This window comes from Lactuca saligna, chromosome 5, assembly GCF_052625555.1.
Source record: "Lactuca saligna cultivar CGN05327 chromosome 5, ASM5262555v1, whole genome shotgun sequence".
Taxonomy (NCBI): Eukaryota; Viridiplantae; Streptophyta; class Magnoliopsida; order Asterales; family Asteraceae; genus Lactuca; species Lactuca saligna.
The window spans coordinates 299,923,117-299,945,716 of record NC_136421.1 but is presented as its reverse complement, the minus strand read 5'-3'; the positions used below and the strand labels follow the sequence as shown (position 1 = coordinate 299,945,716).

The 22,600-nt window shown below is 30.1% G+C and overlaps 2 protein-coding genes across 2 annotated transcripts; one reads left to right on the top strand and one right to left on the bottom strand.

Moving 5' to 3' along the window:
• Window positions 1-3,152: 3,152 nt before the first annotated feature.
• Window positions 3,153-4,969, top strand: LOC144998434 (LOB domain-containing protein 15-like). Its single transcript, XM_078958202.1, has 3 exons — window positions 3,153-3,233; window positions 3,435-3,714; window positions 4,437-4,969. Exons 1-3 carry the CDS (start codon window positions 3,220-3,222, stop codon window positions 4,881-4,883), a joined length of 741 nt encoding a protein of 246 aa, XP_078814328.1. The 5' UTR covers window positions 3,153-3,219; the 3' UTR covers window positions 4,884-4,969.
• Window positions 4,970-9,109: 4,140 nt separating this feature from the next.
• Window positions 9,110-11,016, bottom strand: LOC145048358 (peroxidase 4-like). Its single transcript, XM_078996816.1, has 3 exons — window positions 10,763-11,016; window positions 10,313-10,504; window positions 9,110-9,763 (listed from the first exon to the last, which is right to left on the bottom strand). Exons 1-3 carry the CDS (start codon window positions 10,979-10,981, stop codon window positions 9,200-9,202), a joined length of 975 nt encoding a protein of 324 aa, XP_078852942.1. The 5' UTR covers window positions 10,982-11,016; the 3' UTR covers window positions 9,110-9,199.
• Between the last annotated feature and the right edge of the window lie 11,584 nt (window positions 11,017-22,600).

Genomic DNA, 22,600 nt, shown 5'->3' with positions numbered 1-22,600 from the left:
AATGAGATCATATACAAAGAGGGGGATACTTTCAGAGAATTAAAATTGATATTCGATTACCATAAATCAAGGGGTTTGGGTTTTAGAATTAAAATACCTAATTAACAAAAAGACTAAACCACCCTTTATTAATTAAACTTAATTATATATATATATATATATATATATATATATATGTATGTATATGTATATATATAGAGAGAGAGAGAGATTGTTCAAGAATTAGTTTCATGTTTACATAATATATGCTTGTTGACATATGAACCTAACTCTCTCTCTCTCTCTCTCAATATATATATATATATATATATATATATATATATATATATATATATATATGTGTGTGTGTGTGTGTGTGTGTGTGTGTGTGTATGTGTGTGTGGAAAAATGAATATACCATTAAGGGTATATAAAATATGTACCCTAACTACATACCCGACACCGTTTTAATTCAACTGAGCATTTTTCTTCCTCATACTCATATTCTGTTGCATCCTATGATCGATAGTCAAAGTTTATCAAGTCCCAATTCATATCCTCATCTTTCGCTCTTTTACGGTAACTCGTATCCAACACTACCAATTATGTTGGAAAATTTCGTATGAAGAGTATGTTGGAGGTGATCGTCAAGGATTTGAGTCAACAATGATCATCTAACAGGTATTTCCATGAAATCTACGCTATTGGCCATAACACATCGGTGCATTCTGGGGGTTGTCCAACATTGTTCGTGAATTGCACTCTTAATCCCAAATAAAGCAATCCCATATTCTTTTCTTCTTATCCCTTGTACACCGCGCATAGAGTGAGTTAGGTTTGATGGATATGTGGAATCAACATTAGTACGGCAACCCATTTTCACTAGAAATTCTAGTATATGTAGCCCACCCACCAGATGTTCGATTAAATGCCTCATTGGAAATTTGTGTCAATATTGCGTGAAAAGCATAAGCTGTTATCGAGTATGGGTATTATCAACCACTCGTGCTCTACAAATCATGTATCCTTTTCTTTTCTTCTTCTTCTTTTTTATGCCTTTTCTTTAAATGGCATGAATGCTCCTATAAAGGTTCACAAAATATAGACTACCTATGGTGATTCACCCCCGTAAAAGGAGCAAAAGGCATCTAGAATTTATTAGTCATATAAGTGACATCAGATACAACAAGATCTCTGAATTTTGTATAGAAATCTTTTGATATACCATCATCCCAAAAGATATTTCTAGGATACCCATCATTAGACAAATCCATTACTGGTAACTATCAACAAATGTTTTATCTTGAAAATGTTTTTATAAGTCCTTAGAACTCTTTTCCTCTATGTTGTTTTCGTTTCTCAAATAAGACATCAATACATTGCTTTGATGTAACATCGGCTACATTTGAGGTTTTCATTGTATTAACAACCTTTTTAATCTGAGAAGGTTTCAGCCCTCCTTGACCAAATTACACCATAAGAGATTTACCTTCTATTGAACGTTAGAAATTGCTATGAGATCAATGCTTCATCACCTTCGTTGGTGTCATGGTCAATTCATGATTATGTGTGTCGTTTAATAAGCCCACCAATTAATTCCAATCCTCTTGTTTTGTAATTTGAAGCTTTGTTTGGCATCTGGTTCTAACATCTCTACAACGGTTTATCTCATTTCCACTTGAATCATTTTTGTATGACTGTTTGAAACATTTTTTGTTGCATACATATATCTTCCGATAAGGCTTATTTGTTTTCGTGCTTTTAAGTGTGTCATCTTTACGTATAGCAAAGCCATGTAAAAAGGAGTAATCGTTATAAAATGTATAAGCATTGTCGAGTGTATCAAAAACATTTTCCAGTATCCTTTCAACATTATCTTCGTCTTTGTTAAATTCAAAGTTCACATCGAAATCATTAACTTCTTTAGATTCATATGTTGCTTCCATGAAATCATTAGTGTCAACATTTTCATTTATATATGGTTTTATAGCATGATCAGTTGCTTTAGTTTTAAACATCATGGCCTACACGAAAACACATGTTTCCAAATAAAATTAATTCCAAAATTATTTTCTATTAAACATTATACGTAGTAATAATAAAATGAGAACCAAGAATAAACAACTACCAAAATCAAATACACTGGTTCACGTTAATGAGTAGTAAAAATGGTGTAAATATTTGAAAATTGTAGACATACTCTAGATTATATATGTCATCATATTTATTACATTTTAATATAAATACGATCAGTCTTTAATGAAATGATAGTAACTCACCCAAATATAAGCTAGACAGTTGTTTTTTTATATAGAAATTTTTTTGCAATATGCAAGATTTTACCTATAAGTTCTTCATTAATGTGATTGCATGATTTATGTTTTCTTGCATTAATTGATGAAAGAAAGCTCATAAATTTGGTAAAAGAATGAAACATTTGTGTATAAACAAGAAGTGTTCAACTGAGTTTCATATGATTGTATAATTGATACCCGAACTGGTAAAAAAATGCACATTGTTACATAAATACAGATTAATTCCACATCCCATATCATACGACAGCCGATCTATATTTACGTATTATGTCTAAAAAACATTATCTTGCAGAAACAATAAAATAGGAGATCAATAACTTACTTGGAAGTGCTTAGAAATTCAAAACATTAGATGCAGGAGTAGGCGAAGTCGACCTTCTTTGTTTTCCTTGTGAATTGTGATTTTTGATATTCAAAAAACAGGGATGTGGTAGCTCTCAAATCGTTTATAGATTTTTTTGTGAGTAACGATTTATTTAAAATCTTTTTTAAGGAAGTTGTGAATATTATTTTTTACAGAAAGATATCATATATTTCTTTTTCTGTAAAACAATCAACAAGCAACGATTATTTGAAATCATTTTTTTAAGAATTTATGAATTTGGATTTCTTAGCAACAATGATCAAGGATTAATGTTAAGAAAGATTTTTTTAGAACAATATACCAACAACAACGATTAAGGAAACTTAATTTTTTAAGGAATTTTTTTTGTCTGAACCATTAATCAAAACTACATAATTATAAGCATGTGCTATCTAAATTTATATACCTTAAAGTATATATATATATATATATATATATATATATATATATATATATATATATATATATATATATATATATATATATATATATATATCACTTTCCTTGCCTTTAAAGCACTATTGTACTCTCTCTCTCTCTCTCCATTTTCAGGTTTCTTGAATGTCCAGAGAAAGGTACATCAATATCCCTCTCTAAAATCAACTTATGCAAGCAGATTAACACCTTTTAATCTACTAATTACCTTTAAAAACACAGAGATCAAAGAAGTTACATGCTTGATCACCATATAAATTTGACCTTTTCAAGAAACCAATCATAAAAAGCATCCATCTTTCTTGCTGTTTATGGTTTCCTAATTCTGGTTTTTATGGTAGTGGTGTTAGGGAATTCTATGATGATGCTGGTAAGAGGATAAAGAGAGAGATCGATGCGTATCTAAACACCACGACGATGGGGCATATGGGGAGGAGACAGATATTGATTCCGGCACCAGGCACTTTGAACACGATCACACCATGTGCTGCGTGTAAGCTCTTGCGAAGAAGATGCGCAGAAGAGTGTCCATTTTCACCTTATTTCTCTCCTCATGAACCTCATAAGTTTGCTGCTGTTCATAAAATCTTTGGTGCCAGTAACGTCTCTAAGTTGCTCATGGTATGCTCTTTCCATCTGTTTAAAACTTATTGATTCTAACTTCAGAGTCTCGAGTTTGAATCTAATTAGGTGTTGTTTGTAGATCTTTTTAAGTTTTTTGATCATTTAGCCGACTTTTTTCTTCCGAATATTTTTCTTACAAAGAAATTAGAAACTAAACAAATAACGCACGACATTGAGTTTGAACATAAAAGGATCAGATTTACAGATTTAGTTAGATGCTAATTGGACCAAAATTTGCAAAATTTTCTTCCCTATCATTTTCATGAAAAACAGCTAAAAACAAAGAAAATACGCACACGGTGTGAATGAGTCTTAAATAGACAGCCATTTGTTTCAAACACTCAGATTCGATAATAATTACGCCGAAAGATCTGCGAGTTTTACTTCCTTTTTTTTTCTTTAAAGATCGACCAGAAATGTAAAAAGAAAAAACATACACACGAATGTTAACAGTGAGTTTTAAATTTTAATTAATCATATAAGCATTATAGATTAAAGACTCGATCGGTTGGATACTTCGGATACCGAATTGCTAGTTTTTGTTCCATTTTTGGCTCGATTAGTTATTTAACGAGAACACAAAGAGTGAGATTAATTAACGACCTTTAAACTGTACAATGAATATGCTTCAATATTTTAAAGGAGCCGATTAGATGAACCATTTTTCGAGTTCATTTAGGGTTTATATCAACACTCTTGTTTTCATTTGATTTTGTTAGGAGGTGCCTGAAAGTCAAAGAGCAGATGCGGCAAACAGTTTGGTATATGAAGCAAATGTTAGGCTAAGAGATCCAATCTATGGCTGCATGGGTGCAATTTCTGCATTACAACAACAAATTCAATCTCTTCAAGCTGATCTTAATGCAGTTAGGGCTGAAATTTTGAGATACAAGTATAGAGAAGCTGCTGCAAATACTCATGACATCAACATTATTGCTTCTACTTTGGTTTCCTCCGGTCCCATCTCGGTGGCTCAGCTCTCATCCATCCCAGCGCCGCCTACACCACCACCACCACAACAGTCCATTGTCATCTCATCTTCTTCTTCGTCATCATCTTCATCTTCTTCTTCATCGTCAGTTCATCTTTATGGGATCCCTTCTAGCACTTCTGGGTATAGTACTAGCACTATTCCTAATAATAATGTATCAAGTTACTTTGCTTGACCATATGTAACCCTAGTTCTTTTCTCTTTCTTTTGTATGAGTTATAAAAGCATAACTAATTAAATGATTATTTTGTAGAAGAGTATTAATAATTTTGTGTTTTCTCTCACCTTTTATGAGGAATATAATCAAGAGTCATTTTAACTGGATATGATATCAAACTTATGGTGTTTTTAGGCTTTTTCAAATCTTAGTTATTGATAGCCGATTGCATATATATACATTCGTTACAGGGAATAGGCATGCATGTAGCAATTACTTAGATAAAAACGTAATGAAATATATCCCACAAACAAGAAAAAATGTTTCTTCAATAACCTTTTAAATTCAGATTATTATAATTATCTATACAAACAAAATAATTGTAATTGAATAAAAATAACCAACGGTCATTTGGTTTATTTGGAAAGTGGCGGTGTGTAACAAGAAGCCGTGTATTTTTCTGATTAAATCATGTTGGTTTGAGTGGTTTATTTTTTGCTTTTAATATTTGTAATTTCTAACTCTTGTTATTATTTTGTTAGTTGTTTTTTCTATTTTGAAAAAAAAAACGTATATATGTATTATTGTATGTATGTATGTATGTCAGGACCAAATTAATTAAGAGGACGTGAGATGCAATTAAAGCCCTTGCACACGTTGGGGAGACAAATCGTATTCTGCCCCCTTAGCCTTCAATTTCCTTCACACACACATTTATGGCTTTAACTTTTATTTTAATTTTTGTCTTAATTTTTAGACAATTAATATAGTTTTTTATTTCATTAAAAACAAATAGATTTAGAGAAATAACGACATGTAAGATCTAAATCAAGATTACCATAGAGATTGGTTAATTTACAGCCTTATAATCTTTCATGGATATGAATCTGATTATACAGTAGAATCAAAACAACTGAAGCAGATATAACTATTTTACGCTATTTCTAAAAACATGATCTGAAATTTCAAACGTTTATAATCATTGTATTTTGCCTAGTCGTTTATGTATGCAATAAGTTTATTTCTTTTAAATCTCTATAAGTAATTACCACCACATCCCGACCATTGTATGATTGTATCTTATTATCACCTCTATATATTATTGTAACTACTAGTGAGTCTATATATAATCGTTAAATATGTTAATAATAATTATTCTGAAAACATTATATTCCAATATTTTTATAAGTTTACCTAAAATTAATCTAAAAGGAATAGTACGCCTACCATGTTGCCGGCAAGCGTGTAAATGCAGTTAATTTTTTATTTCTTCAATCTCAAGATTAATTATAAAATAAAATTAATTTTAGTGAAAACTGTAAGAAGAGAGTTCCAACACCTAAGCACGTAGTTGACTTTTTCCATAATTGAATAATATTTCCATACATAATTTGTTTATTTTTAATAAATTATATACTTTCAGATCTTAATCATAATAACCATCTTTTCGTCTTCGGAGAACATTGTTTCAGTTCAAGAAAGTAATATAATAATGACCATTGTATTTAAAATTGATAGCGTCAGTATCGTCAACTAATGTATAGTTAGAGGTCTTTTGTGTATTTAGTATTTTTAGATTTTAGATTAGCTGGGGTTTATAATCTAATTTTTTTTTTTTTTTTTTTATTTCATGTAACTAATGTACACCCAACTATCCTGTGAACGTAACATGGTCGGACTTCAGATAAAACCAGGTTGGTCCGTTTGATTTCGAATACCTGTATAAGAAATAAAACTGGACACTAGATTTATTTTTTGTATATAAAAAAATATTGACAAGTCTATAATCGTAATAAAATTAACTAAAACAAAAGTTTTTACTATTTGTTAGTATTCATCCCACACATTCCTAAGGCCCGTCTTGGATAAACTATCACATATTAGTTTTGTCTCACGATATAAATAGAAGAGTATACATACATATATATATATATATATATATATATATATATATATATATATATATATATATATATATATATATATATATATATATATATATATATATATATAATGTCATTTTTCGGTAATAAATATATAAATAATTATGCATTAACATCCGCATTATTATTTATTACAAATGAATATATGAATGATTATATGTCTAATATTGACATTAGGATTACAACAATTTTACACATATGTAAAATTCATAGTAAAATAATGACATAAAATTAATATTTTCCCATCATTTTATTTACTTCGTTTGAATAAAACCTTTACCTTATATCTGCTACAGCTACCTACCTTTTTAGTCAAAGTAAATGACGAAACTAACATGACTTTACAAGAAGATAAAAGGAGCGGATATTGAAAATGCCAAATCCTAGCACTTTTTTGCTTCAAGTCAACTACAAAAATTTCATCAACAACTTCATGACTCACAACTGTTAAGTAATAATAGGATATAAATTCTGATCCAGCTATTATGGTTATGGCTTTATGGGTATAGTATTATTTAGGCCCAAATTTTGATCCAGTTGCTTTGGGCTGATGAAACTAGCAAAGTGAAAAAAACGAAGGCACCTAAACCTAAACAACAAAGACGAGGAGTACTCCATTGATCACGCTCCCAATTTCGCCATTCTTCACTCAATCGACAATCACGCAACAGTGAAAAAACTTTTATTTAAATAAAAGTAATCAATTGGAGGCCTGTACTTCTCCGGATTTCTTGTAACTTACTGATTTCCAAATTTCTTTAATTGTTTATCTCTTGAGAACCAAGTAGGTGTCTATTCGAAGACATTATTTGTAAAATAGCTCTATTGATTCGGTATTTTTTTTTTCTATAGAAGCAATTCTTATAAGTATGAAACCCGTATATGATATGGAGGAATAAGCTATTTTTTTTAATTACATTAACCAGGATATGTTGAAGCTGCATAGATTATTTATTTGTATTATACCTACTATCATCAAAGAAAGAGAAAAGAATGAGCGTGTAGTAATTATTCCATATCAATCCGAATTAATCTGTACGTTCTCATTTTTAATAAAATTCCAGCTTGAAGCATACTAGTATTTTAATGACGTTGTAAACACATATGCTGATTTAGTGATTGTATCATATTAAAAAAAGTCCAACTTAACAATCTAGAAATCGAAATTTGTATTAGAGTGTAAGAAGAAAAAATCAAATTTTGCATAGGATTAAAAAAATAGAATGTGACAGTCAAGAAACATTAAACTTACATAGGTTAAGTAATCAATTGTGCGATTCGTGTGATTGCCTCTAAACTCTCAGATTCTTAAACAATCGAACTTTAGAGTTCCAATTCAATCTTTCAAAAATAACTAGAAATCAGATGGGCATTTCATAAATAAGAATTCACTAAGGAATTGGCATCTCTTAATGCCTGAATCGGTACAATGTCTCTATGGAAAATCGTTCAGAGGGGAAGAAATAAATCGTATGATTTAGAATAAGAATAGAAGAATAAAGAATAAGAAATCGCATAAGAAATAGAAGAACTGAAGTAACTATTGGAGGTGGCATTGGTTGTAGTCTGGAGAAGTGGAAGCGATGTTTGGATTTTCCGTGAAAATCGTGGATGAGCCTTGGAAATCGGAAATTGACATCGCATATTGCACGCTTGATGTAGAAAATCTTGCTCCCGTTTCCTCTTGGCACCTGATATGATCATTGGGTCCTTCAACTAACAAGTACAAAATGGGGTCTCTTTGGTATTTGGGGGCTTGGGGTCGTCGCCTAGCTTGCCTTGCTCGTTCATGGGTTGATGTATCGCATCAACGAAAATTGCTCATCATTTTGGAACAAAATCACCCAACGTTTGCTCAACATAAAGAATCGTGATTATTACCGAAGCAAAGATCAAATCTACACCAAATAGAAGCACATGCTCAAAGTTGTAATAGAGTTTGATCTGTTTAAAAAAATCAGAGATAATTAATTAAATTGTGAGATTGATGGAATGATGTTATACGTTACGTAGATTTTTGGCAAGTTGTCGAAAGATGCACTACAAGGCATCAATATGTAGATAGAAGTGATGTTATTTTTATTTTTCGTGTTTCCTATGTTCCAAAATGTCGTACTTTTTATTTTTATATAATTGCACTTTCTGTATAATAAAATTTTTAGTTTTATATAAATTGCATTGTTTTAAATAATAATAAGATAAAAAAAATGTTGCATCACATACTACCCATAAATGACAAGAAATTGAAGTGCTATGGTAAAAATAAGATATGCATGACAAAAAAAAAAAAAATATGTGGCATAAGTAAAAATATCGCATGAGTTATTATTATTTAAAGAAAAAAACAAAATACAACTTCATGAAAATAAAAACACAAGAATTTTCCATAAATTACGAATTAACTTTCCGGCAATTCTTCCTGATCTCGCCGTTGGAGCCGGTGAGGGGACGAATATCACCCATGTTGATCATGGCGGCAGCGAAAGCCACACTGAAACTTTTGGGGTTTTTGCTGTACTGCTCCACCAAGGAATCGGTGGAACCACCGTTGTGCAGCTGCTGGTCTGACCGGAGAAGACCCTTTTGGCTGATCAAATTCTTGTAGTACTTGTTGTCAAATTTATCCTGTGTAGTGACATCAAATGGTGCGAGGTTGTTGTCTCCGGAACCCGCCGGACGTGGGCAGTTTGATTGTCGTAATTTGGCGAAGGAAGCGTCGATGTTGGTGTCGTTGTAGATACGTGCTCTGAAAGTTGTACACCGTGCTCGTCCAATTGTATGCGCGCCTGAGAGCGCCACCATGTCTTTGGCGGAAAGACCCACCGCTTGGAAGCGGTTGATGAGGTTGCTGAGGGTGGATTGCGGTGGCGGAATAACGCCGCTGTTGGCAGCTGCCAGGCTTGCTGATTTGGAGTCTCTTCTTCCTAATTTAACCTTCCAAGAGGGCCCACCTAACTATGTAAACAAATGGTGTTCAAGTCAATCACACAATTCAAGTCAAAGTTGATCACATTTGTTGTCTATTAAAGAAATTAAGCAAGTAATATTACACTCGATTTTTATGTTATTAACTTATTTAAGAATTTTGACTTTCTTTTTTAATAAATTAAAACAAAATGCATACTTCAATAGAGCACATAATAGACTTATAGTACAATAACAGTAATCTAACATAAATACAAAATCACAATATATTTTAATAATAACAAATATAAGACAATTTTAATTTTAAACTAAAATCAGTGGATAGTGATTACAATTTTCACAGCATATTATACCGTTTTTATCATGTTAATAGTTTAAAGATCAAGAAAAAATCGATTAACCTGTCAAATCAACGTCTTTACATGGTTTTTAATTACTTGGTTTTGGCCAAATTGTGCACACCCCCTACTTACTAAAACAATATATGCAACCATTTTCGTACACTGATGCAATAAATGATTTCACGAATTCTTTTTCATGTTAACAATGATTTATTTTTGTAGTCATATTTATACTTACAGCAAGAACGGATTCAAGAGCTGAAATCGCCAGTATATCAGCACACGAGACTACACCTGGGCAAACTTTTTCAACCTTCGACTTTACATCATCGATCACATTAAACCCTCTAACAGAATTATTATTTGGCGCAGCGGTTTTTTCCCCAGTGAAAGAAGGAGTATCATCTAACAGGAGGGACCCGTCGCACCCCTGCAAAAAATAATTTCCCAAAACTTAATTTAACTTTTAAATGTCAAATCTTACTCTATAAACACTCCAATGTGATTATCGAGTGTATGCTTGCATCTTTTGTTTTATGCCAAAAGTTATCTATAGAAACAGTGTCTCTATCTTCAGATAGATACTACCTAGACAATGATCATCATTCATCCCCACTACTCCATTCTTATGGGACATGGGTGTTGACATTATATTGATATTGAACTAAAGACAAAGAAAACAACATACATTGACAAAGCAATCATGGAAATGGAGACGAAGGAGGGAACCACCCATGCGTTTCTCCTTTGCAACAGCTGACCGAATCACCGAGCGTACAACATTAAATACTTTTGGGCAACTCTTTGAGTAGAAATTGGGAGTAAGTTGTGCTGAAGAAGTAAAGATCATCAACCACAAGGTAAAAGAAAGGAATGCAAAGGAGATGTTTGTAGAAGAAGAGGCCATTTTAGTAGTTTTATATTTGAGTAATGAGTATGTTAGAAGAACAAAAGGGTTAGTATATATAGTAAGATATCGAGCTCAAAGGGGCGTCTTCGGATGGAATACGAACAGTTAACGTTTTAATTTGGACCAAAATGAAAGAAAAATCTAATTTATTGGGCTTATTTCTAAACACGTTTGTGCGATGGGATGTGTCTATGAATATGCGCCATCGGAAACAAAAAGATACGATGCATGCATGAGTTTGTCAAAAGCGGGGTCCTTGCAAGTAATTTTTTATATATTATACTTTTGATTCCACGATGGGACCAAGCAAAATTGGAGAGAGAATGGATAATTAAAATTTTATCCTATTTTTCAGTTAATAAACTAAAATATTAAAACAGTTAAATATACAACAGCAATTATTGTATGATAATATCACTTACGTTATTAATGTCTAATTTTAACCAATGTTGGATACTATAAATCGTTAATAGTGTCGAGATGTTAGATTCTTTGTATCCCAATTTCATCCTATCTTTTTTTTAGGAACCGAATTTCATCATATGAGAGATTGATTATTGATGTTACATAATTAATATATATATATATATATATATATATATATATATATATATATATATATATATATATATATATATATATATATATATTCTCCTAAGTTTATTTCTACATGTTTTCCTACTCATTTAAAATGATAACAAGTGTATTACAATATTATTTATCTTATCTAAATATAAAACAATCTTCTTACTTATTTGAAATGATAACAAGTGTATTGCAATATTATTTATTTTATCTAAATATGAAACATATCACAATTTCGTATAGAAAGAATGATAAGTAAGAATAAAATGTAGGAGTCAACGTCTTCCATCCATTTAAAGCTTCTTTAATAACAAACATTTTCGAAGTCAAGATTTTCCTTATTCCTATATAAGGGAGGAGAGAGTCGTTACGACTTCGACGGGCAATGGGCTCATTCAATTATTCATTTATTCGCTGCATCGGTTTGAGGAAGCCGCTTCCTTCTCCTCCTCGCTCTCGTACCGTGTGTTTTAAGATTTATACATTAGTTGTTTTGTATGTTTTTAATTAACTGAATAGATTGAATGAGTTAAAAAATATAAGGTTTTCATATATTTTGGGTTGGAAGAAATGAAATAAAAATAAAAATAAATAACAAATAAATTAAAAAAAAAAAAAAAATCATATGGAGTTGACGTGGCGTTGAAAAGGAAAGAATTCATCTACCCTAAAATTAGCGTAAAGAAACTATTCATGATAAACATTGTTATTTCTTATTCTTGTAATTAGTTTGTTTAAAGAAATATGATTAAAGTTCACAAATATTCCTTGTGGTTTTTTTGAATATTACAATTTTTGTCCATGTTTGCAATTTGTATTCGTGGTCCCAGTCGGTCTCGAAACGATCTGGTCTTTTTGTGGTCGGTCTCGGAGTGGTTTGGTATTTTTCTGGATCGGTCTCGTCCGGTCTTTTGTCGGTCTGGTCTCTTTTCAGACCGGTCTCTTTTTGTCCGATCTTTTTTGGGAATGGTCTCAGTCTTTTTCGGTTCGGTTTTCAGGTTTTTTCTGTCGATTTTTGGATTTTTTTCAGCCCAATTTCGGTATTTGTTTGTTTTTTTAGTTTCATTTTGGAGCTTTTCCCTTAACAAATGTGTGACCAAAATAATAGATTAAACTTTATTGAAAATGATACATTAAAGTTTAATAAAAGAAAAAAAAAATAAATGAAGTTAGATAGTGTAATTAAAAATTGTGTAATTAACACAAAAGTGATATATTTATAAACTTTGGCTTGCGGTCTTTTTTGAGATCGGTCTCAAATCTCTCTCGGATCAGTCTCGGACTGGTCATTTGTTGGTCACGGAAAAGTCCGGTCTTTTTTGGGACCGAACCCGAAAGAAGACCAAGACCCGAATTTTTGTGAATATTACAATTTGTAAGTATTGGTTTTTACTTAGCTTCATGTTTCTTTTTTTTTTCTTCATGTACGTAGATATGTTTTATAAATAATGTTAAAATAAAACATGGCTAAAATTATCGAACATTAATTATAAAAAAAAATTATATTATTCCGATAATTTTTTGATGTTTGATATTTTGCTATTTTTTTTTTGTTTTGTTATATGATTTTGATGATACTCTTCTTGTACAATATATACAAATTTATTTCTAAAATTAATTAGTAAAAACTAATAATGCTTTACTGTCTAAATTTGATTTGGGTTAGGTATTTAAACAAGTAATCATTTTACGAAAATATGTTATAATAAAGTGTGAAAGTTTCAATCGTGTTATCTATTTTGTGCTCTTTTTTTAAAACATTACAATCTTTTTAAAGAAACCGAGAACAAGATAATCCGATATGATATTTTTACCATTTTACTTGGCCTTTTTTTAATACACACACAAGAAATCATAGCTAGTCAAGGAGAACTGGAGAAGAATGATGTAACTTTGTTACTCATTTATTGAGAGATTGCATGTCAATAATGAGATTTTTTTGCTTAGAAATTACTCATATTAGTGCAAATATGTGGACATGAGGAGCTGAGTAGCCAAATCACTTTCATAGTAGTTGTGGAATAACATAAACAAATTTACAAAATGGTCAATGTGCTTTATGAAAAAGCTATGTGTAATTTGTTCGATATGGTTCAATAATTAGCTATAGATGTTGGAACATCTAATCTCTCTATAAAGCTCTTTTGAAGAGATAATCTTAGATTTTGTATATATCTTACAATTTTTAAATGTCCTGCTAATATAGTATACGTTATACTGCCCACACGAATGAACATGAGTTTCTTCCCCCTCGACCAAAACCACCACATGATAAATGAGGACTCCCCCACATAGCCCGCAAACATGGGAGAGAGAGAGAGAGAGAGAATGAACTCCATTTCTAATTGGTCGACATGATTCGTAAACAACAGTTTTTCTCTATGCATAAAAATTTATACTTTAAAATGTTGTATGATACAACTCTATAAAACATAAAATATTGTGTATGTACGAATCACTTCCCATTAGAAATGGAATTCTCTCTCTCTCTCTCTCTCTCTCTCTAGTTTATAATTTCTATCCTGAAAAATTAAATATTATTAAAGATCCAAGATGAACAAAAAAAAAATACTTATCTTTATTATAATTTTATATTTTTAAATAAAAATATATATTGAAAAAATTAAACCATACCACACTTGTTGATGGTGTGTACACGGTGGACAACCACGTGCCAACAAAGCTTGGTCGTAAAAGATATATCTTTCGACCTTAAGTTACAAGTAATAATGCATAAATCATAATATACACGTGTGAAGGGTGCCGAACAGTAAGGTAGGTGGTATGTGATTGAAGGCATCCATAAGTCCATGCAGTAGTAATGTATTAAATGAAATGTAGCTACAAATCCCCATCAAACTCTATAGAGTATAGTCTAGATTATTTTCAAATTATATTAAAAACTATTAAATGAATTGTAACATTATTTTCAAATCACATTAAAAAGTATTAAATAAAACTGTAACAATAATATTCGTGTATATGCTATTTGGGTAGCTGAAATGGAATTGTCACTTAAAGCCATAATAGTCAATGTTAATTTTGAAGGAGTTTTAAATATATAATTATATGACTAATAGTTATACTTCTCCCTAGAATAGGCCCATTCCAGCCCATCTTTCAAATTGGCCAAAAAAATTTATAAAAGTTTAGAAAATAGTTTAAATGATTTTCTTTTAATTTTTGAAAACTTATGACATTTGTGTATTTTAAAACTCTATTTTTTATATGTTTAGAATAGCTCTGCCTGCCCTAGAAAATACATTTTTACTGTAAGTTACAGTTTTGGTCCATATGGTATGTATAATTTGTTTTAGTTTTGAAAATTGATACCAAACATCCTCATGGTTTCCAAATCTTACAGCTTTGGTCCTTTAGCCATTATCATCCATATGGCTTTGTTGAGATTCTGTAAAATGTTCTCGTTTTTTCCCCTTCTCATTTTTTGTTATTTATGAACTTCAAGGACCATTTCTATAATTAAGGTTAAAATGGAAATAATAACTTTAAGTTAAATTTCCCTATCTTCTCCATCACACCTTTCTAGTCAAACTCCACCACTAGTCAAACTCCATGATACCATTTAATTTGGTATATATTTAAAAATAGTCGATCTACTACGGATTATTTAAATTTGGTTTTGACTTTTTTTTAGTTAGGAATTTATATTTGTCTGATGGCAATCCTGCCAACTAAAGGTTTCATGTAATACACATGGATACCTAAGTGGTTGTCTTCATTCATTTTGGTTTGATGATCATTTAAGCACTAAAAACCTATAGATTTGGATAAACTATAAGCTTAATAGCGAGCTAAAACTTTTAATTATTTTCAAACAATAAATAATAGGTAAAAGCTAAAAAGGAAGTCAATCATGATCTTAATATTTTTTTTAGAATATGTTCTTTTAGTTTCAAACATGTTCGTTTGATGTTTTTCAAACATGTCTAGGAAAGTTAGTGCGATCATATGTTCTTAGCTATTTTCAAAGATGTTATTAGCTAATTTCGAACATGTTCTTAGATTTGCTATGATCGGTTGATGTTTAAAAAATAACTTCCCTAATAAGAAGGAATTCATAGGTTTTTTAGTTTTTAAAAGTAAAATGTCTTGATATGAAATTTTCAATGTTGTAACAAATAGAAAACTGAAAAGTGCAATTGCTATAATTGGGTTGAGTTTTTAAAAGAAATTGTGCTTATAATAACAAAAGTAAGAGGACAAATGCTATGATAGGCAGATTTTTCGGAAAAAAAATGCCCTGATGAGAGGACTTTACAGATTTTTTTAAAGTAAAATGTTTTGATAAGAAATTTTTAATGTTGTAAAAAAAACTGGAAAATATAATACTTAATATGGGTTGCTTTTTCAAAGGAGAATGTTGTAATAAAAAAAAAAAAAAAAAAAAAAAAAACTGAGAGGAGTAATGCTATGAAATTGGAAGATTTTTAAAAGTGAAGTGTACTGATAAGAAAATTGTCTTTACCTTGATAAGAAAAAACATGAAAGTAACAATGTTGTAACACAAATAAAAAGGAAGATGGAATTGTGCTTAAAATTAGAAAATTGAAAATACAATGTTTAAATTTGTAGATTTTTCAAAAGGATACATGCTTATAATAAGAAAACTAAAGTACAATGCTATAATTGGTAGATTTTTCAAAGTAAAATGCCTTGAAAAGAAAAAAAAATCTGAAAGATACGATGTTGTAACAAAAAAAAAAAAAAACTAAAATATTTGAAAAGTTATAATTGGTAGATTTTTCAAATTAAATGTTTTTATTTAAAAATAATGAAAGCTATATTTTGGTTAATTTTTCAAAGGTAAAAGCACTTATGATAAGTAAAATTGCAAACCAACTCAATTGCAATTTACTCAAGACCTTCCAATGAGGACCAAAATAGAAAGAGAAAATTGTTTGGAATCAAACTTGGAAAAATCAGCTATACTTAGGGACCAAAAATGTAACTTACACTAAAATCATAATGAATTCCCATAAGTGGAAACACCCATGTTTTGAAAACCGGACCGGACCGGCGGGTTCGACCGGTTCAACCGGGAACCGGTCCCGGATCCGGTTCTTAAATGCCAAAAAACCGGTATTCATTTGAACCGGTGAAAACCAGTAAAAACCGGTTGAACCGGCAAAACCGGTCAAAACCGGAAATTTAAAAAATTTTTTTTTTTTTTTTATTTTTTATATAATTAAATATAATTATGACATCATCCAGTTTTTCCGGTTTTTGAGACCGGTCTGACCGGTTGGACCATCTGAACCATCGAACCGGTAAGACGACCGGTTCGATCTCCGGTCCGGTTTTCAAAACATTGGGAAACACCAAAGAACCCAATCTCGCAAAAAAAAAATAATAAAAAAAAATAAATAATAAATACTAGATACATCTTGTTTGAATAGATTTTTAAGAAAATAAGAAAAAATAATGTCAAAAAAGAGTTGTATAACATACAGAAATTAGATATCAGCCGCTATAATTCAACTGATAAATAAAATGATTCATGTACTTAATTTGGACAATGATACATATCTGTTTCTTTTTTTTTTTTTTTACTAAATGACTATTTTACCTTACATTCCTCCTCCTAACTCCTCTCATGTTAAAATTGATGGATATTGTGAAATTTGTTTCTTTAAATGTAAGGGTAAATTTGTCATTTAGTCTCATTTGGATGATTTATTCAGTCTAGAAAAGAAACAAATACAACATTTTATCCATACAAACATCATCATTAAGCAATTATAGTAAAAGGATGACATGATAATAAGATTCATTATCAAAATGTTAATAATCTTAATACATATTCAACCTCTTAAGAGTGCAATTGTCAATTGTAAAACAAAAAGAGCTGAAAGGAAAAACAAAAGACAAAATATGTAAAGATAATGACAATGCTAGCTTTTGGTTTTGCTTCAACAATAAATTAAACAATCTAAAAAGCTCTATTATCTCAAAAAGATTGTGATTATTATCAACAGAGTTGAAATTCAGTGGACAAATAAGAAAGCAATGTATAAAAAAAATCCTATGTATGATAGTAGAAATAAAACTACACCACAATTGATATTGCACGACCCAAAAGATACAGAAGAGAAAGAACCCCGATTTTCAACAAAATACAACACAATAAAATAAAATTATAAGGAAAATCCCTCAAAATTTAATAACCTAACAACTTCATTATCACAGGAAAAGAACATAAAGAGAAGTTCAAACAAATAAAATTAAGAGATTATTATTATTTGTTATGTATCTTCTTGGTTCTAAATAGCTATAAATAGTTAGCAGCTTAACATGTTGAAATTAATTCTGACTTGGTTCATGTTTAACTTAGTGTTTAAATGCAATAAAGAGGAATAAGTGCATATTATTGTTAAACAGAACATCAGAATAAAAACTTAGAAAAGTTCTTCCTTGTGTGTGTGTGTGTGTACCTTTGATTCCTAATTCAGTTTGAGTGTGTAGCTTGATCTCTTGTTGTCTGATTTCCAACATAAATGAAAAAAGAAAGAACCCTTAAGCAAATGAAAATGTAAAAGCTAAATAAATCACATATAAATATATTTCATATTGTTTCAAATACATACTATAGGTATTTCCGTATTTCTAATTGTCAGAAGAAAAAAAATATTTAACACTTCAAAAAATGTGTACAAGAATTAACTTTCAGTAAACATATGTGCATTTTACTACACTATAGAAATTGTATAAATAAATTAGATGTTATTAAGATTCATAATGAAGAGGTTAATAATGGAAAAAATCATTAACTAAAGCATCTCAAAACGATGGAAGAGAAGTAGGTGAATAAGAAATGAAAAAAATTAACATCTCAACTGCAACTTACCACCATAGAAACTGTAGAAAAAGAATGAGGTGATCTTAAGATTCAAAATCATAAGCTTAAAAATCAAGTGTCTGAATAAATAGTTGATGAGAAATACATATGAGTGAACATACTTGATCATCCACATTGAGCAAGCATCTCATCATTTATCAAACACTATGAAAGATATTTATGATAGTTGAAATATAGAAGAGAAAGAACCCCGACATTCAACAAGATACAGCAAAATAGAAAAATAAAATAAAGGAAAACCCCTCAAAATTCAATAACCTAACAGAAAATAACTCAGAAAAACCATAAGAACTTCATTAGGACCAGAAAAGAACTTAAAAAGAAGGTTACATGAATAAAAACAAAACATCATTATGATTCCTTCTGTATATTCTCGGCTCTAAATAGTCATCAGGAAAACTTAAAAAGGATCAAGAACATGATCTATCGACTAGCGAAAATAATTTTAGTTTGATAAAACCAAAAGATTGTTCTAAATGAAGAACAGAATGAAAAACAAGAAACTCATAATCAAGAAAGTTGAAAACCCTAATTTTCAAGTAGGAAAAGTTTTTAGAAGGAACCTTTTCATGGGAAGCCTAAATTTCATGGGTTGAGGAAACGGTTCTTTGGTAGCTTGATGTTGCTGTCGGAGAAGAACTTCTGATTGATGTGAGGACTAGTGGTATATGTAGGTTTCTGAAGGCAGTTTATGCAGCAACGGTAACATTTTTTATTTCCTTATTTTGTGTATCGATATGGAATAAAAATAATAATAATAATAATAATAATAAATGGATAAGGACTTAAAAATGTATATATTTTTTGATTTATATTGGGTTTTTTTTTTTTTTTTTTCATATTTACCCCTTCAATTTGTTAACATGTACACATCCATTCCTTATGACCGATTACTCTAGGTTAGCAAAAAAATGACTTAATAGGATAATATATTTCTTGTTTTATATAGAGGTGGCCAAAATTGACACGACATGAAACCCGACACGAAATAAACGGGTTTGGTTAAGATATTTCAACCCGTTTAAATAAACGGGTTGACACGACACGACACGAAAACTAAAAGGGTAAGGTTAATGTTGAGAATTTCAACTCGAATATAACTCGAAAATGACTCGTTTATTTATATGCAAATTTTTTGAATTATTTAAATAAAGCAGAAAGATACAAAACCAAAACCATAAGTAAAAGAAAGCCTTCGAATATAGTCGTTTTGTAATGTTGAAATAACTTAGCCGTGTAGATCAAGACTTAATTTTAGTTTTTCCATTCTCTCCCAAACTACCCAGTCTCTTTCACCAATCTCACATCCTCGCGGCCTTTTCATCCGCTTCCCCAACTCCCACACTTTTAATTTTGTCATCTGAACTTGCTATGACTTCATCTATTTTGCCTCCAAACTATTAGTTTTTCCTCTCCGCATACCCAACTCTTACTATTTTCTCACAACATCTTACGTGAGACGATCATTGATGAAGTGTTTGCGGTTGTTTATATTTATGTCTATCACGATCTCAACTGCTTGTTTGCGTCAGTCATATAATCTGGTGTAGGTCTTATGTTCTGAACATCATAACTTCTTCATATAATATTAGATTTTAACGATCTTTATATCCACATTTTCATTTTTTGAGTCTATTACAATTTTCGTTAAGATTACTCGTGTTAAAATGTAATATATTTTTACTTATAGTTTTATTAAAAAAACATCAATACATGCATTCATAAAAAAACGTAAGTAAAAATATATTACTTTTTAACGGGAGTAATATAAATGAAAGTTGTAGTAGACTAAAATACAAACGTATAAATATAAAGATCGTCAAAAATCGAGATCGTATGAAGAAGTTATGACATTCAGAACACATGAGCAAAGCAAACAAATAGTGGAGATCACGATGGACATGAGCATCTAAAGCCCCAAACACTTTATTAATGATTGTCACATGTTAGATGTTGTGAGAAAAACTTTAAGAAAATAATTCATAGGTACTGAATGAGTGCAAAAACAAAAATGACTTATATTGCAAATATATATATATATATATATATATATATATATATATATATATATATATATATATATATATATATATATATATATATATATATATACACACTATATTATTAAGGATATTGCCCATTTATTGAAATTTAAGAGGTACTACACATACTGCATAATATACAATCTATTTATTCATATCTTTTAATACTCCTATCACATTTCCGTTTTACAAATTAATTGCATTAAATATTCATATTTTCGTTTGACAAATTAATGGCATTAACATTAACATTTCATAAATTGAATCAAAAAAATAAACATACTACTTCTCTCCTTTATCCTCTACACTCGCATTTTCCCTTAAACAAATAGCAAAAACCCTATTTTGAAAAGCCGACATCGCACCTCATCTGTCTAACTCATCGTCATCATCACCATCAGTAGTGAATCACCACCCACTCTCCAACCTCGCACCACTCACTGTATCTGTATCTGATCGCCGTCGCCGCCACCTACTGTGCTCTCAGCAAGACTTTTTCGGTGACAGGAAGCCACTACGCTCTCTCTTTCCTGAATCATTTTCGTCTTCAATAGATGTGGTTAACCTCCTATTTCATCTTTTCCTCTTCGTATGCAATCAATTTAAATATAAAATGTATTCTTAGCAGTTATGTGAACGAAGTATTGGTGATTTTTATTATTAGCTTTATATTTCAACTTTTTTGTTAAATAACATCAGGAAACTTGAAGCATATTTTATGTCAAATGATATAAGGGAGGCCTTGGTGGTGAATATGAAATCCCTTACTGTGAAAAAAATGCTAGCTTTAACAAGGTTGTAGCATGCTTTATATCTAACGCAATGGTAAGAATTCTTTAGTACCGTATAGTCCTGTTTTTTATAATATATATATATATATATATATATATATATATATATATATATATATATATATATATATATATACTCAAGTAGTTATATTTTTTAGAATCATATATTTGTTTTTTTTTTTTTTTTTTTTGGTCAAGAAGCCATATACACAACATGTATTTTTTGAAATTATGTGTCAAATTCAGAAATTTGTTTGGTTCTTTAATTTTAGCTCAAGTTTTATGTTTATACTTATGATATGATTCATAATATGTTTCATAATATAATTTGTTTGCCTCTTTAAGTTTAACACTTATGCTCAATGACATCTCTATATTACAGTGAAATAACACCTACAGTAAAATAACACCTGGAGGACCCTAGATTGCAAATATTGATCATATTTTCTTTAATAGAAAGAACATAACTATTGTAAGTATCATACTTCTTGGTTATATCTTTTCTACGTGATTAGGATTATATATTTTGTCTAACAATTCTTATTAATCAACTCTTGTCTTGGTTGAATTGAAGAAGCCTGAACAAGAAACTCGCATCCTGGAGGTTTAATCTTTAATGTTTTTATGTATTCTTACACAAAATTTCTATTTTTATTTGTTATTTTACTGATTTTGTATATCTATGGTTGAATTGAAGAAGCTTGAACACTAGGTGTAGATCATTTGGTGTGCAAAAACGAGTCAACAGAATAGATGAAGGAAACGAGGTAGCCGAAATAAAGAAAAGAACTTGCGAAAAGGAAGTGTCTATAAGTAGTTTTGAGGATCTGGTATAGAGGAACAAGATTGTGCATATCACCAAAATCAGTTATTATTTATTTATTTTTATTAATCTTCTTTTACTTCAGGTCATTTGCTTCACTAGAAAAAAAAAGTAGATAATTTTCACTATTAATGTATTTTTGGTGTTTTCTGTTTATATGGGTCTCAAATTACTGGAATAGGAGGTTGTTAAATCCATTTTGTTCTTCATTGAGAAAGATGATTACATCATCCACTTTTTTTTATAAACTGAGAACTTAATTCATGCTTTTAAAAGTTTTTATTTAAATGGCAGGCTTCTGACCTATTGAGGAGTTTTATCACAAGACATGGCTGCTACATAGGTAAGGGTAAAATAACCGAAATACCCTTTATAAAATGTGTGTATAGAAGTTTCGTGAAGAATATACTACGTAAAATATAATTTTAATACAAAAAATAATTAATACATTGTGGAGATCTGGTTATTATAATCACATCAGGTCACTGTAGATGGGTA

Coding starts and splice junctions, on each gene's coding strand:
- LOC144998434 (XM_078958202.1), top strand. Junction 3,715..4,436: donor ACGTCTCTAAGTTGCTCATG/GTATGCTCTTTC, acceptor TGATTTTGTTAG/GAGGTGCCTGAAAGTCAAAG.
- LOC145048358 (XM_078996816.1), bottom strand. CDS start 10,981: ATGGCCTCTTCTTCTACAAACATCTCCTTTGCATTCCTTTCTTTTACC. Junction 10,505..10,762: donor TCCATGATTGCTTTGTCAAT/GTATGTTGTTTT, acceptor TATTTTTTGCAG/GGGTGCGACGGGTCCCTCCT. Junction 9,764..10,312: donor CTCTTGAATCCGTTCTTGCT/GTAAGTATAAAT, acceptor TTGTTTACATAG/TTAGGTGGGCCCTCTTGGAA.